The sequence below is a fragment of the Azolla caroliniana genome, unplaced genomic scaffold (assembly GCF_043228905.1).
Source record: "Azolla caroliniana isolate FFs.n. ecotype wild unplaced genomic scaffold, voAzoCaro1.0.p SCAF_15, whole genome shotgun sequence".
Taxonomy (NCBI): Eukaryota; Viridiplantae; Streptophyta; class Polypodiopsida; order Salviniales; family Salviniaceae; genus Azolla; species Azolla caroliniana.
This window is the reverse complement of record NW_028230450.1, coordinates 18,216,091-18,231,712: the sequence shown is the minus strand read 5'-3', so window position 1 is coordinate 18,231,712 and position 15,622 is coordinate 18,216,091. Positions and strand designations below refer to the sequence as shown.

At 39.0% G+C, this 15,622-nt stretch overlaps 1 protein-coding gene across 1 annotated transcript; it reads right to left on the bottom strand.

Annotated features, from left to right (window-relative positions):
• Positions 1-4,922: 4,922 nt before the first annotated feature.
• Positions 4,923-9,016, bottom strand: LOC147854892 (uncharacterized). Its single transcript, XM_087330997.1, has 4 exons — positions 8,192-9,016; positions 7,731-8,101; positions 6,684-7,050; positions 4,923-5,486 (listed from the first exon to the last, which is right to left on the bottom strand). Exons 1-4 carry the CDS (start codon positions 9,014-9,016, stop codon positions 5,361-5,363), a joined length of 1,689 nt encoding a protein of 562 aa, XP_087187123.1. The 3' UTR covers positions 4,923-5,360.
• Positions 9,017-15,622: the final 6,606 nt, after the last annotated feature.

Below are 15,622 nucleotides of genomic sequence, written 5' to 3'. Positions count from 1 at the left end.
GCACCATCTCTCTTAAAGCATGAAATGAGATTGAGAAAATTCAAAAGATGTTTTTAAGGAGGCAATTAGGAGTTAAATGCACTACCTCTTACCATGTTATGCTCTTGGAAACATGTGTTCGACCCATAGAACTATTGGCACTCCAAAGAGTATATAAATACATTACAAAACTAAAGCATATGCCGAATGATCGATTACCACATCTTGCTTGGAATGTTAGATGGAAGCTACAAAAGAATCATAAAAGTAAGATTCTCTCATCTGGTTGGGTTGTTGACAAAAGGAAATGGTTTAGAAGATGGGGTGTGGATGATCTTTTAGAGCTTTCGGGAAATGCTATGCAATATGTAATGATTGAGGAAAGGTTGGTGGAATCATTAAGGATGAAGTGAGAAGATGCTAAGAGGACAAAGCTAGAATACTACATTGCAAATGTCAACCTTGAATGTTGGTCTCAATATAAAGCAAGAATGCCTATTGATTGTATCCAACCTTATCTCATTACCAATATGAGTAGTAATGTTGGTAGAGCCCTTACACTATTTCGCACTCGATCTCACAAGTTAGGTATTGAAGTTGCATCATGGTAACAAAATGTAACGGACTTGAAGACATGCAAAGTATGCAATGAAGGCATGGTAGAGGATGAATGTCGCTTGCTCTTCACATGCTCGACATATAGTGCAATTCGTTCAAGATATGTTGACATAGTAAGAGGGAGTGATAACTTAAGTGTCATACTTAAGACACCACTGAGAAGGTTAAGCTCATATGTGTATGCTTTATTCACACATAGAGACTTTGTGCTTCAATGTATGAATACCCCTTCTTAGGAAGGAGACATATCAAGAACACATGTATACTCTGGTCCCATAAGTCAAAATTGGCCTCTTTATGGACGATAAAAAATTCTAATTCTAATTCTAATTCTAATTCTAACTCTAATTGGATGTCAGTGGATCTTCAAAGTAAAGCACAATGCCGACCGCACTGTCAATCGGTACAAGGCTCGGCTTGTGACGAAAGGCTATGCACAGACGCACGGTGTCGACTACGAAGAGACCTTTGCCTCGGTGGCAAAGATGACTACAATTCAAATTGTGATCATGCTTACAATAGCAAAAGGGCACCTCCACCAAATGGACATACAGAATGCCTTTCTCCAAGGCGAGCTAGAAGATGATGTGTACATGTTACAACCCCTTGGATTTGGATCGACTACACATACGACTGTTGTTTGCCGACTCAAAAAGCCTCTCTACGGTCTCAAGCAAGCACCGAGGGCATGACACTCAAAGATCACGCAATATCTTCATCAAATCGGCTTCAACATATCCAAGTCCGACAACTCTTTGTTCATCCGAAGCGACGCCAGAGGATAGGTATTTATCATCATTTATGTGGATGACTTGGTCATAGGAGGAGAGCATTTAGTAGATGCATAGCACATCAAGAAGCTCCTCTCCAACCGATTTGAAATGACCAACATGAAGGAGCTCCATTACTTTCTAGGAATAGAAGTAATTCAGACCCCCAATGGCATCCTGATCTCCCAACGACATTATATCCTTGATCTTCTCTTCAAATTTGGGATGACAGAATATTTAAGCCCATCACTACCCCTCTTGATCGAAATCTAAAGCTAGATGTTGACTCAGGCACAAGAGAGTGTGAGCCGATGCTCTATCGTCGGCTAGTTGGAAGCCTCATCTACCTCACAATCACCCGACCCGACCTGAGTTACTCGGTCGGCCTCCTTAACCAGTTCATGCAAACTCCGTGAGACATCCATCTCGATTGTGCCAAGCGAGTGCTAAGGTATGTGAGTGGAATGATGGATTTCGGCATCCCCTACAAATCGGACACAGCGATTTGACTCAAAAGGTATATCGATGCAAACTGGGACGGCTATAGAGCCGACCAATGATCGACATCCGGATTTGTGTTCTCCCTCGACAACGGCGTCATATTGTGGAGTAGTAAGAAACAACCGGCAGTCGCACTGTCAAGCACCAAAGCCAAATAAATGGGCGTAGCTATAGCCGCATGTGAAGCTTTTTGGCTCAAGAGAACATTGAAGGACCTAGGCGTTCCCATCAAGGATCCGATTCTCCTCTACTGTGACAACATGAGCAGTATTCACCTCGCTCGGAACCTAGTCTTCCACGCTTAGATTAAGCACATCGAAGTGCACAATCACTTCATCTGAGAGCATGTTCTGGCTGGGGATGTCAAACTGCAACACATCAACAGGACCCTACAGACGGTCGACATCTTTACCAAGGCCCTCAAAATCAACAAGTTGCGGCAGTTCATGACGAACATGGGTCTTTCGATTATCGACCAACTGAGGTGACTACATAAGCACCTTCTCCTTCTCTTTGTAAGTGTTGGTTATTCTCATTTTCCTTGTTAATACAATTTTTTATTTTTTTGTATCTCTCTCTCTCCCTCTCTCTCTCTCTCTCTCCACACACACACACAGTTCTTCCGCCACAAGAATCCATCCGATTCTTAACATTATAATATAATACTAATAGTTAATCGGTCGACTTGACTGTTCGACCCACAAGTCAACTCCTATTTTCGACTATTCGGTCGATCTGCCTAGTCGGCTTTGTCTTCAACCACCCGATCCATCCAACTAGTCGACTCCATCTCCGACCTCCAAGTCGACCTAACTGGTTGACTCTCAAAGTTCTTCGATTTAGTCGACCTTCAGTTTAGTCAATTTGTTGGTCGATCCGGTCGATCGACTAGAATTCGATCGTCGACTTCCCCCAATAAGAGGGACAAAATACCTAACAATATCTTATATGGGATATCTAAGACATTGAAAGGAAGATATACCATAGACTGGCCAAAGTTAAAACATACAATACATGAGCTACTGCTACTAATGTTGATCAACTTTATGAGAAGTGAACCCGAAGAAATTCAATTAGGTTATAGTTAGAATGTCACTTCTTGAATGCGTGGATTGACTCCTTGACATTGACCCAAGTTTGTGGATCAAAGACCAAACTATATACATCCAAGAAGTTCTAGCAAAATAGAGTTAGTATGGTGGAATCTTGTTATGGATCAAATCACTAACCTAAAACTTATGGTGGTGATACTTGAAGACATTATTAAGGAGGCAAGGTCTATTACTCATGTAATGAAGGATCCAAGGTGGAGAAAGATTATGATGCATCCACCGACACATAATCTTTTTGAACTAGGATGTCGAATACCTTGTTTTGTAGCTTCACATAGTGTGGCCCAATATTGCTTGATATCTCTAGTTCCTCGTATCTAGGTATAACTTGTGCATATGCCTATTTGGTACCATATTTACCTGAAGTGTTGTAGCATCACCACCAAGTGATTATTTGAAGCTTTCACTTCAACCACGACTTGAAACTATAGACACAAAATCTACACATACGTAAAAAAGCTTCCTTGCCATCTCTAAGCAAAATGTAGTGTCACTCTAGGGTCTAAAGAAACCACAAAGAGAGTCGGGGCGTAAAGAAATGGGAATCATAAAGAAGTATTTTTTGCAAATGAGCCATCATAGATCAATTTCCCAATAATTATTGTGTCATGAATCATTTTCAGAGCATTAGGAGTCATTCATGGGTCATTCTGAGAGCAATACAATGCTTCTTGTTGGCAATTATCAAGAGCAATTTGTTGACAATTTAAACTCAATTGTCACCTTCCTAAATAGACAATCTACTTCAGCATTAAAGAAGTAAAGACAAATTCTAATCAAGAAACATCCAAAAGTGATCTACACATACAAAAAAACAAATCAAGAATATGTGATGCCAAATTACATAAAATTATTTGAATTTAAATCAAATAATATCTTAACAATACATGTGTTTGTAGTAAAATTAGGAGGTGACAACTTCTAAATAAGGTAATACTATTAAACCATATTCAGACAATAAAGATGAATACAATCTACTATGTGGATTTCATATTAGATCCATCTAGGCAACTTGTCATATGAGTATACCATCGGTATATATTACTATAAGATAAACTTAATGTGCTCTACTGATTGAGTCTATAGCTTTGAAGGAACGTTTGGCCTTGTTTCATGTTTTTCACATTTGAATTAACACCTTTTGTACTAAAGTAAACAACACAACTTTTTATTAAGACATGACATTGCACAACACATCAAAAGATGGTACGACAGTGAGGTTATGCATAATCAATTAAATACATAAGATGCCCTCAGTATTACATTGTTTGGATTCCCTTGCACGAAGTAAGATAAGTGTCCTTTATCAATCAACCTTTGCCATATTTGATGGTCACTCGATGCATGTGCATTAGGGTGTATACATGGTTCTACACACTAGCTTGATAGGGGACATCAACATTTTCATGTAAAAAGCTTAAAATGTCCTAGTTCCTCGTTGCGATATTTACATAGAGTGAAATTAATTGCGTGAATGCTTACTTGTTGAAGTCCTTGTTATATACGGCAACATTGTTAAAATATCTTCTCTACTTTCTTCCGGTAATTTTCTTCACTTACAAATAGCCTCGAAAGTCAGTGATAGCGTTACATTTTATTCTAAGCTAGCATAAGTTATTATTGGCGGTGTCACAATGAAACCTACACATCATTACTTTTCCATAGTCAACATATCTAATTATTCACAACATCACATTAAAGCCAAGATGTCGTTGCTTTTCATCTTGCAACCATATCTTATTGCTTGCAACGTCACAATGAGCCTTATACATATATATCATCATCGTACTCAACAAGAATTGTACTTTGAACTATCCGATGTTACAAACAATCTATCAGCATCTCATACTTAAGCAAGCTATCACTATCGAAAATGTTGGACCACTACATACAAAAGCAAATCCTAAATATGCTTATTAATAAGTTTAAAAAATCATTCTAGTCATCTCAATAGCATAGTGATTTAAGGTTTCTCTTATTTTATGCAAATCCAAGGATATACACACACATCCTGGCTACAAAAGAGAGACACGTAGATATATGTCTCCATGAGGAACTTGATTTCCCCATACATGACAGATGAATGAAAGCAACTCAAATGGTATAAACTTGAAAAAGTAGAACAATTGCCCCCCCAAATAAACAAATTGCGCTTCACAATGGATAAGCCTACAATTTTAACAATAGGATACGTGTGCACTCATGCTCTTACCAATGACATTGTTCAACTATAATAATAATAAAAGGGGTCCTATTTTCTTCCGAGTTAGGCTTAGTTTCTTCGAGACCTTTGAGCGAGAATCCTTTCATAGCCAACTTAAAAGTAATGACATTTCAGTTATGACCAAGTAAATGAAATGTGGATTCATAGGCCTAGATCTCAAAGTTTGAGGGAGAGATCCAAGGGGGTCTTAGAATGCATAATCTTAGTATGGAAGATCTGTTGACTCTCTGGGCCGTCGAAGTTGTTGGTATGGCTCGACATAGACGTCGAAACATAATCATCCTGGCACAAAAAAAGACCCAAAAAAAATGATGGCACAATGAGATTTGCACGCCAAAAAGACGTCACGCAACTTACAACAAAAAAGAAGAAGAAGCAAATCGAACCCTAAAGACATAAAAGAAAATAAAGAGACCATAGAATAAGTGCACAACATCATACTTTTGATCGACATAATAATCCAAGGGTCAATCACAAGGATGTGATATGACATGATATGTTGTAAAGTACAATGTATCATCGACCCAATACAACGTTATATCCATGGCATGATCGATAATGTACACATATGTGAGAGCTAAAAGCTATACATATATGTATTTATGTATATGATTTACCAGCCTAACCAGATTGGAACCAATGGTACGTACATCTTCGCTGTTGTGTAAGTATGGACACAAACCTACCCAACATGGTGAACCAATCATGAGAAGACGATCATATCACATGAAGAACAGGCAATTGGATGGCATAGTGTTTTGTACATGTAAGTGCCTAGGGAAGAGGGGGGGGGGCAAGTACCAACAACAAGGAGTGTTCGAGCGAGCGAAGAGCAAATGCTTTTGTAAGTGTTTGTTTATACTAGACTAGGGCGGGTAGTAAGTAGGAGACAAGGTGTGGGGACACTAGGAAATTGTGGGAACAAAAAGAGAAGAGTAGATAAGGCAAGGCTACAAAGTGTGAAATATTAGATAAGTCGCCTCTTTTTAGTGAACAAAAAAAAACAAACGAAGCAAAAAAGAGTGAGATTTATTATTCAAAGAGACAAGGGAACACTTGTGAAATATTATAAAACCCTAATTTCTGGCCTCCCATATAAAGCGTATTTGTCAATTTATTTTCTGGGTGTTTATTTATTTATTTTAGGTATTTATTTATTTGAATACTGTACATATTGTTCGTTATATATTTAATTATTTGAGTATTATTTGCTTACTTATTTGAATATTGTTTGCTTGTCTATTTATTTTCTTGAATAATATTTGCTAGTTTATTTCCTGATTTTAATTGTATACAATTTGATTGTTTATTTACGTTATTTATTTATTTATTTGGTAGTTGGTTTATTTATCCAAGATCGAAATTTGCTTATATTTTTGCTTTTAAATTTTGTTTCTGTCGCTTTTTAAAGATATGTGCGAATTATGCGAAAAATTATTTGTTTTAGAAAAAGGCAAAACAAAATCGGAGAGAACGTACGGTGGAGATTTGATCGGGCCCTCCGGTGGCGCTGCTCTTGGTGGTGGTGGCGGAAACAGGGGAGGGGGTGGAGAGGTACTGTACGGCCTTGGCCCAGCTGGCATTTTCGCCGCCGCCGCCGCCGCCCGCAACCGCCAAAGACAGGAAACCGCTGGGATACCGGGAGACGGTGGCCGTCTCCGGGAAACCGGCGGCGCCGGTGACGGCGGCCGGTTGCCCACAACCGTGGCGGAGCGTTAGCCTCCACGGCTCCGCCACCGGCTCCTCCACGCTTAACGGTTCGTCGGCAGCTTCCCCTGCTCCTCCTCCTCCTCCGCCGCCTCCCCCCGGCGGCCTCAGCGTGAGCTCGCACCCCACAGCGATGTTCCTAACACAACCAAAAGTTAGGGTTTAAGACTACTAAATAAAATCTAGTTCGATCTTCATGCTCAGGGAGACGAATTAATCATGCCTAGGGTTACGGTTACGGTTCGCATTAGTGCTAGCGTTAGGGTTTCGTTTTCGGTTAGCATTAGCGTTAGCGTTAGGGTTACGGTTTCGGTTAGGGTTTAGGGTCTAGGTTAGGATTGGGTTAGGGTGTTTAGGGTTAGGGTTAGGGTGAGGGTTGGGGTTAGAGTTAGGGTTAGGGTTGGGGTTAGGGTAAGAATTAACTAAAAATGGAATTAAGCTTTGCCGACAGGGTTAGAGTTGGATTGAGGATGGTTTTTTCTAACCCTGTGGCTTATGTTAGGGTTTTCAATCCCTGTGATTAGTATAAGGTCTCGGACATTATTCGAGCAGTGTAGAATTAACTAAAAATGGAATTAAGGTTCCGATAGGGTTAAGAGTTGAATTAAGGATGGCTTTTCTAAACCTGTGGCTTATGTTAGGGTTTTCGATCGCTATGATTAGTATATAAGATCTCCATTATTCGGACCGTGTGGATAATGTGACTACTAGCGTTGTATGTCACATTAGGGTTTAGCGGTTATGGAATCACGCAGCTTCGCTTTACGAACCTTATAATTACTATTAGGGTAGGGTTAGGGTCAGGCTTAGAATTATTACCTGTCTTCGCCGCTGGATATAGCAGGGGGGTCGCCATAGCAGACCTTCCGGCGGCTGTTACTGGCAGTAATGGCAGTAGTAGCAGCAGCTCTGATGTCCGCCTCCGCCTCTACCATCGTTGCCGGCCATGGCCGTTTCATCTCCGACACTCTGCTCGCGGTTGAGTTATGATTATACTCGCTGATTAATCTCGGCGCCGCCCCCCCGCGGCGCGAGAATCTTTGGAAAGAAGAGAGCTCCATCATCGGCTCTTGAAGCGGCAGCTCTGCTGCTGCCGCCGTCGATGATGGGCATGGCATGGTAGCTGAGATATGATAATGATTATGATCGTTATTATCATTATACTTAGCTCCACTCCTTAGATGCATCCCCTGCATAATCCCAAAAAACAGACAAGAAGAAATTCATTGATTAAGGGAAGAGATTTGATTAGGTTAAAACTGATGTAATTAAGCCCTTACCAGGCTTAGATCTGGACGCGGGAAGCCGAGCAATTTCATATAACTGCCATCGGGATTAATTATATCAGTTCCATCGTCGGACTTATTAGCATGCGCTCTGCTGCCGCTGGCGCCTTCAATAAATAATTTGGATGCGGAAAGCCAGACTGGATTAATAATGCTGGTATTAGGATTAGCGTTAATCATGTCCACTGCAGCAGCATTAGGGCTGCGATGGGCGGGGTCATTATCTCTAGGATTGTGTTGATGCTTAAAATTAGGATGAGGATTAGGATTAGGATTAGGATTAGGATGATAATTAGTGTACATGGGAGGAGGGAGCAGAGGAGGAGGCGATTGATTGATTAACAGAGGTGAAGCTCCGCCGCCGCCGCCGCCGCTGCTTCGGGCATTGAGGTGATGAAGAGCGGCGGCGGAAGCTCTCCTCTGCTCTTCGATCCGAATCTTCTCGAGCTGCGCCACGCCGAGGCCTCGCTGCGGCGGCTTGTTCTGGCGCTTCTTCCCTCGTCGACTGGCGGCTGCCCGTGATACTACCGGCGCCGCCGGTCGGGCGGCGGCGTCGTCGGCGGCGGAAGGTCCGGCCAGCAGCTGAGCCGCCGAGAAATCGTCGCCGCCTCCGGCGGTGCCGGGATTACCGATGACAGAGAAAGCAGAGGAGATGCCGCTCCGGTAATGATGATCAGGCGGGGCTTGGCGATGGTGGGCGGCGGCGGCGGCGAGTTGAATGGCGGCGGCGTAGCTAGATAAAGCGGCGGCGGAATTGTGAGCTTCCGCGGAGGAGGAGGAGGAGGAAGAAGGATGGAACTGCAGAAGCCGCCCGGCCATCATGTGCAGAGCCTGGAGATTAATGACGGCGATTAAGGGCCGCTAATCAAGATTAAGAGCATTGCTAAGCACACCAGCGGTCTCAAGGCATTAGGACCGAATCATGATTAGTGAGGGCGATTAAGCGCGCCGCTAATCAAGATTAAGAACAGTGTTAAGCCCTAGCGATGGAGATATTAGGACCGAGTCATGATTAATGAATGCGACTAAGGGGCGGCTAATCAAGATTGAGAGGAGTGTTAAGCACCGCGGGGTGGAGGTATTAGGATCAAACCATGATTAATGAGGGCGATTAAGGGTGACTAATCAAGATTAAGAGCAGAGTTAAGCATTGCCATGGTCTCTAAAACTCTCCCTCCCCCCACCCCGCGCAGCTTCTCTTCTGAGAAAAAGGAAGGAATCATCGCAATTATTATGTAATGTAAATGTAATGGTACTTCTGGGGGAGTCCTAGGTTTCTCTCTCTAGACTCCAACTCTCTCTATCTCTCTAGTTTCTACAAATTCGGATCGTACCCCTCTCTCTCTCTCTCTCTCTCCTCCTGCTCTTCCCGCAAGTCCGAGGTTTCTCTCTCTTGTTTTTGGAAAATTCGTACGCCTACCCCTTACCGAATCCCCATTAAAATTTCTTCGTATTATGTATCAAGTATTATTTATTATAAGGAAGGAAAAACATACACACACACACACACATGTCACATGTGACATACATACATACTTACATATCATGGTGATGATGTGGATGACGTTGGCTTTAGGACACCTATACCCTAAACCACAAGACTTCCTCTTTCTAGTTCTTTTGGACACCCTACCCTTTTTGTTCTTGGTTTTTGCCCCTACTTGTAGGGGACAAACATTAACCTGAGGAATCATCACCCACTACTACCTTTGCTTCTATCATATTTAAAGCTTCGTTGCATTTCGGCTTTCCCCGTCCATTCGTCTGTCCGCCCATCCCAAGGGTATTCGCTACTTTCCATCTCGTCATGCATCTTCAAAATGGACTAATGAGTGTCGCCTCTCTCTCTCTTATGACATTCCTTAGTAATGTTATTGAACATGGAAAGTTGCCACTCACTTTCACATGTATTATGTGGAAATGTTATATTGTTTGTCTCATAGGTCATATCTAACCTTCGAAGATGATAATAAAATATCTCTCTCTCTCTCAAACTTCACATGAAGGGGCATGTGTTGTTAGACCTAACGACATGGAGACATAATGCAATAGTAGTGTTCCCCCAAGATTACAAGTAAATGTCATGGAAGTTTAGATTTTCACCCAAAAAGTCTATACCTTGAAGGGCCTTTCGTAGGATATAAATTCCCCAATCATTCTCATCTAGTCGTCGAATTTCATCCCCTTTTTTTATCCTAAGCATTACTTATTGGCATCCTCTACAAGAGGAGCATTGGTAGGCTCTCCACATTACTCTATTCTCTATTCATGATTTACATGTTCAACTTGGATGTGATTTGCAGAACTTGTAACTTATCTATAATGTAGTAAACAATTGTCATCATGTCAAAAGTTGATTACTTGTTGGGGATGCTTACCAACTTTTCACCACACCAATTGTGTTTTTTTTTGTGTATTTGCATTGAATGTAGTTCGTCAATGAGGCTACCCCAACTCTTTGTTCGTTGCATAGTGTCAATGGAATCATAATTTATTTATTCATGAATGAATGGTCATTACAATCAAGTAAAACACACAACTTTTTTATCCATGTTTTGGAATTCATTCCATCTAGGTCAAGTGTTACCAATGAATGAAGTCATTCGTTGGGTGTTCATTTTCCATTTACTAAGTGATCAACATAAAGTTTGTAATGAGGGGTATCTCTTAGATCTTCCATCTCAGTTTTGTCATTGATATAATTGAAAGTAGTGTAATTTTTATCACCAAGATTGGTGTGACTTGAATCATCACCTTTTTTATTGCCGAGCAAACTACCTATGCCGAACAACATCACAAGTCTCAATAAGCTATATGAATGACTCCATGATGAAGAAGTGTCTTCCAATGAATATAGAGAATAAGGAATCGACCATAAGTCCATAAATAAACAATGCCATAAGCATATATTATTTTACAATGATCAACAAATGAAGGAAACAAGTGTTACATATATGAAGATTGAGAATAAATCAAACAAATGTCAAATGTAATCCAAGAGTAAGATTATCTTCCTTGAAATATGATATACCCTATTCCAACCGATCAACTTTCAGGAACTTGATAGTGATGATTGGGTACAAAAACTTTCGGAAGTTCATCGATGAAGGTTTTATGTAGTAAACATCAACGAAGATCTAAAAAGTGAGATTCCAAGATTTAGATCCTCCACCATTCATTACTTAGTTACAAAATATTTCTAGGGTTAATCCTCCTCTTAGGACCTATCAAGGAAATGAGAGGATCCACATAGCTAGGGTAGTAAAAAGGACTAAGGTGACTTGAGAAGGAAGGTGAGGAAATCATCATGCAATTGGTGATAGTAAAATAATAATGTGTTGTAGTTATTGCGTCCCTTTGACTTGAGAGTTAAGATCTCATACATTTACATTGTCTCTTATGCATTGATATGAAACAAAATGCATGGTTTCGATCCAAATTTCTAGTTCCTTGATCTAAGCTTAAAGCATGTTCTTCTGAGCAAACAACTAGAGTGCACCCATGCGTGTAATGTGTAAATGTAATCTAGTATAGGTAGCATGTCAAAATCCAAATCTCATCTTTCATGCTATAGATATATATAATTAGGTGTGACATCTTGACTCTTTTCAAAACTTTGACCATGCCATGACACTACATGAACCATGCATCCATGATGAGACTAGGACTAATGAGTTCTACCTTAGGAAGTGTAACTTTCAGTACTATATAAGTATCATTTTACGATTTGTAAATGATAGTATTTCTACAAGAATACTCCATCTTCACGTGTGTTATTATAGTTCACCACTAAAATATATCACCTTGAGATATATGGGTAGCCATTCGATTCCTGACAAAATGTAAGTTTTACTAAGGAGTCATCACATGGTTTCCTAGATTTATGAACTAGTTAGAGTATTTGGACAGGTTTTAACTGATGGATCTAGAATGGTATGTGATAATGATGTATTTTTCTTGGCCCATTGCTATTGTAGTGAAGATTATTTCTAAGATCCTACATTATATAGAAAATATATTTAGTCCTCGTGTATGCAGTTAATATATCTTACAGCTTGCACTTTTATTTATTACACATCCAAATAAAATAAACTTAGAAGTGAACCCTATTCAAAATCCTCCTCTCGTAATATTTTGTTGTTCACCACCATACCACTTGTTATACAAAACTCTGAGAGAGACTTCTAAGATAAATAGATATCTTTTTAACATCCACTAGAGACCTATGTGTGTGAGACAACGGTATGGAGTATCTCTTGTTATATGAAGCTCTGAGAGAGACTTTGAAGATAGATAGATAGATAGATAGACATGCTAGCATCCACAAGAGACCCATGTGTGTGGGACAAAGCCAAGTTGATAGAGATAACGATTGAGATGGAGACAATGAATAGAGATATTGGGAGAGAACCTAAGATCTTATGGGAGTTGTCTCGAACTTCTCCAAGTTGCATTTTTAAAGCATTGCTATGACATAAATCTAGCATTCAAATACATCTCCCTTAAGCAATGTGGTGTTGTCTCTTGCATTAAAATAGTATAAATGTGAGCACGAAGTCATTTCAAACAAAAAACCCTAACATTTTTATAATGAATACAACTGCAAACCAATAATGTAGGACCAGCTCAACCAAAAAGCTTAGGTTTTGCATAGAACAAGCTTTATCTGCACCATCCATCATGTTAGATTTAAGTAAGCTTTTTATTAATCTACAAGTGAGGAGTTTATTGAATCAAATCATTGGTTAATATCATCAAGAAGATCATTTGAACTAAAAACTTAGAATTTGAATATCTATTCCTCTTGACCACTCGTGGATAAAAAAGACACCACCTTATTTACTTTTCAATCTTTTGTTAAGAGTCAATAGTTGTGTATCTATTTCTTTGATTCAGATCCAACTTGTGTATTTCTATGATTTTCACCTTGGGTGCTTGGGCATGGCATTTTTGGGTTGTAACTAACCCTTGTGCCTCAGTTTCAAATTGTAAATTAGCACATAATGTCTTGTTCACGTTGGAATTCATAAATTCATTCTTAGCATATAACAGGATTTCAAGCTTCATCCCAAGAAATTAATTTGTCAAGCAACTTACTCATTGACAATAACATGGTAGAATTGTCTACAACATTTGTGAGCTTCTTCTTCTTTGTTGTCACTACATCATTATTGTTCTTGTTTCCTTGCTATTTTCCTATTACCAACATCGAGTGATGAACCAAGTTATGGAATGGCTCTTGTTAGAGAAATGATGCATATTATCATTTCACACTATGCCCACCAACCTACATTATATCATAAAGGTATCCTCTCAACAACTAGGTAAACCATTTCTATTTCTCAAAGCTAGGAGAATTCCCATTATAGAGGTAAAACTATGGATCTTTCGATCTTTCTAATATTCTCAAATGAAATTGGGTTGGTTTCATCTTCCTTTTCCGGTTTAGGGCATACACTTTCATTGTGTTTTGTTGGGTTAACACCTCACAATGCATAAACTTAATATTTGCTATTGATATACATCTTTGTAGATTCCAATTTCTTTCCCATAGGTCACACCATTCCACTAACTCATGGGGTTGCACTCTCCATTTTTTCATGTAAACATGGTTCTTCTATCATACATTTTGTCCTTTCCACTACATTTTCGAGACTTCGATCAGTCATTCAACTGACAAACCAATGAGATAGAATGTGATAAAAGTGAAAACTTTGCATTGACATCATAAAAAAGATTTGAAATTCCTCATCAACTCTAGGAAGTTATTTATTAAAATTTTTATCATCTTAGATTATTAAAAATCTTGAATATAAACAAAAATGTGGTTGTGTATTGCAACATTCAGGTTATGGATACAAGTCTCGGCCTAAAGGTTTGATTGTGTAAGCATACTCATAATTCCTATAGTTTTTAGCTTGAGATACATAGTGCAACGTAGGAACGTGAGTTAAAAAAGCATTCACGATTCAAAGTTGAAAGGGTTGAAAACAATATCATGTTAAAGGCAATTCTAATAACTTGGCATACGTAATTCTACTAACAATTCTTAGGTATGTATTTCTCTTTAATTGGCATGTGTGTGCCGTATTCACACGATTTGTGACCATTCATCAATTTAATCTACTTTTAGACATAGGTGTCATGTCGATAACACAATTTGAATGTTTGCTTCTACACTACAAGCCACCTAACCGTCATGTTGGATTCACCCAAATTTGAGCATGGACGATCTTCAAGTAATCATGCCCTATTCACCTTTACAAAGAGTACATTTGCCATTTTGTACTTTCATGAATTAAAATCATATCCATTCAAAATTTACTTCACACATTGAGGCACTTGAAAATTACCCACCTACCACACATGTAAATCGATTAAAATCGCTTTAAAATTTTCAACATTTCATATGCCATAAGTAGATTATTAGATATGTACCAAAACTAGTTCTAATACCATAAAAGCACATTTCAATATACCCTTATCATTGCAAATCGCATGCTTCTATAATCATATGTGTACATAATTTTGCGACAATATACATGTGTGAGAATGTCTTTCAAACGTCCTATGTGAGATCCATGTGAAGATGATAACTTGACTTTTTGTTGTCTCATATGGTTGCTTATGGTTAGTCCAAAACTTTATAGCGTAAAGAAGTGGAAACAATTGAACATTCTACCAAAACAACAATGTTACCATTTGCGCAACATAAACGACAACCAATGCACATTGAAATCCAAGTTTTGTCAATGGCATATCTACATGCTACTATTTACGCAATCTTGCTACTTGTTTCCTAAGTAGTCGACATCTAAATTCAGCTACATCATTGTATGTAGACTAGACTTGTAACTCCTTTTTGTTTCCTTCACAATTTTAAGTTGCTAAAGAAGCTCTCTTCACTTTTTCTGACATTAACAATTTTGATAACATTCATATGTCTATTTGGAAGTTGGAAACTTGGAATCTTCATCTTGCTAAATTTACTCAATACCATCTTCAAGTATACAAAACTACCTCCATAGTTGTTCATCATCATCTTCTTTTTCATTGTTTCCCTTTTCCCACATTGCATTAATAATGAAAATACTAACAATGTAGCTCAATGTTAGTGTTTTTTTTGTCTTCATGTTTCCAAGTCGCGTAATAGGTATCCACGATGTACACACAAATATGTATAATGTATTTATATCCAAAGATACATCACTTTAATAGGATATGTGTGATATCCATTTCCTCTTTCGAACCATATTCATCTCTAGTAATGATTATGCATTACAGTGAGAATAATGAGTGAAACCCTATCTTATATCTTTAAGGCATTATAAGTGCAACATGTTTCGCACGTTTAATCTTCCAATTATTCACATTTACAAAAATGATTTCGGCTTATTGTTCCCACGTAACGAGGTTAATAAGATA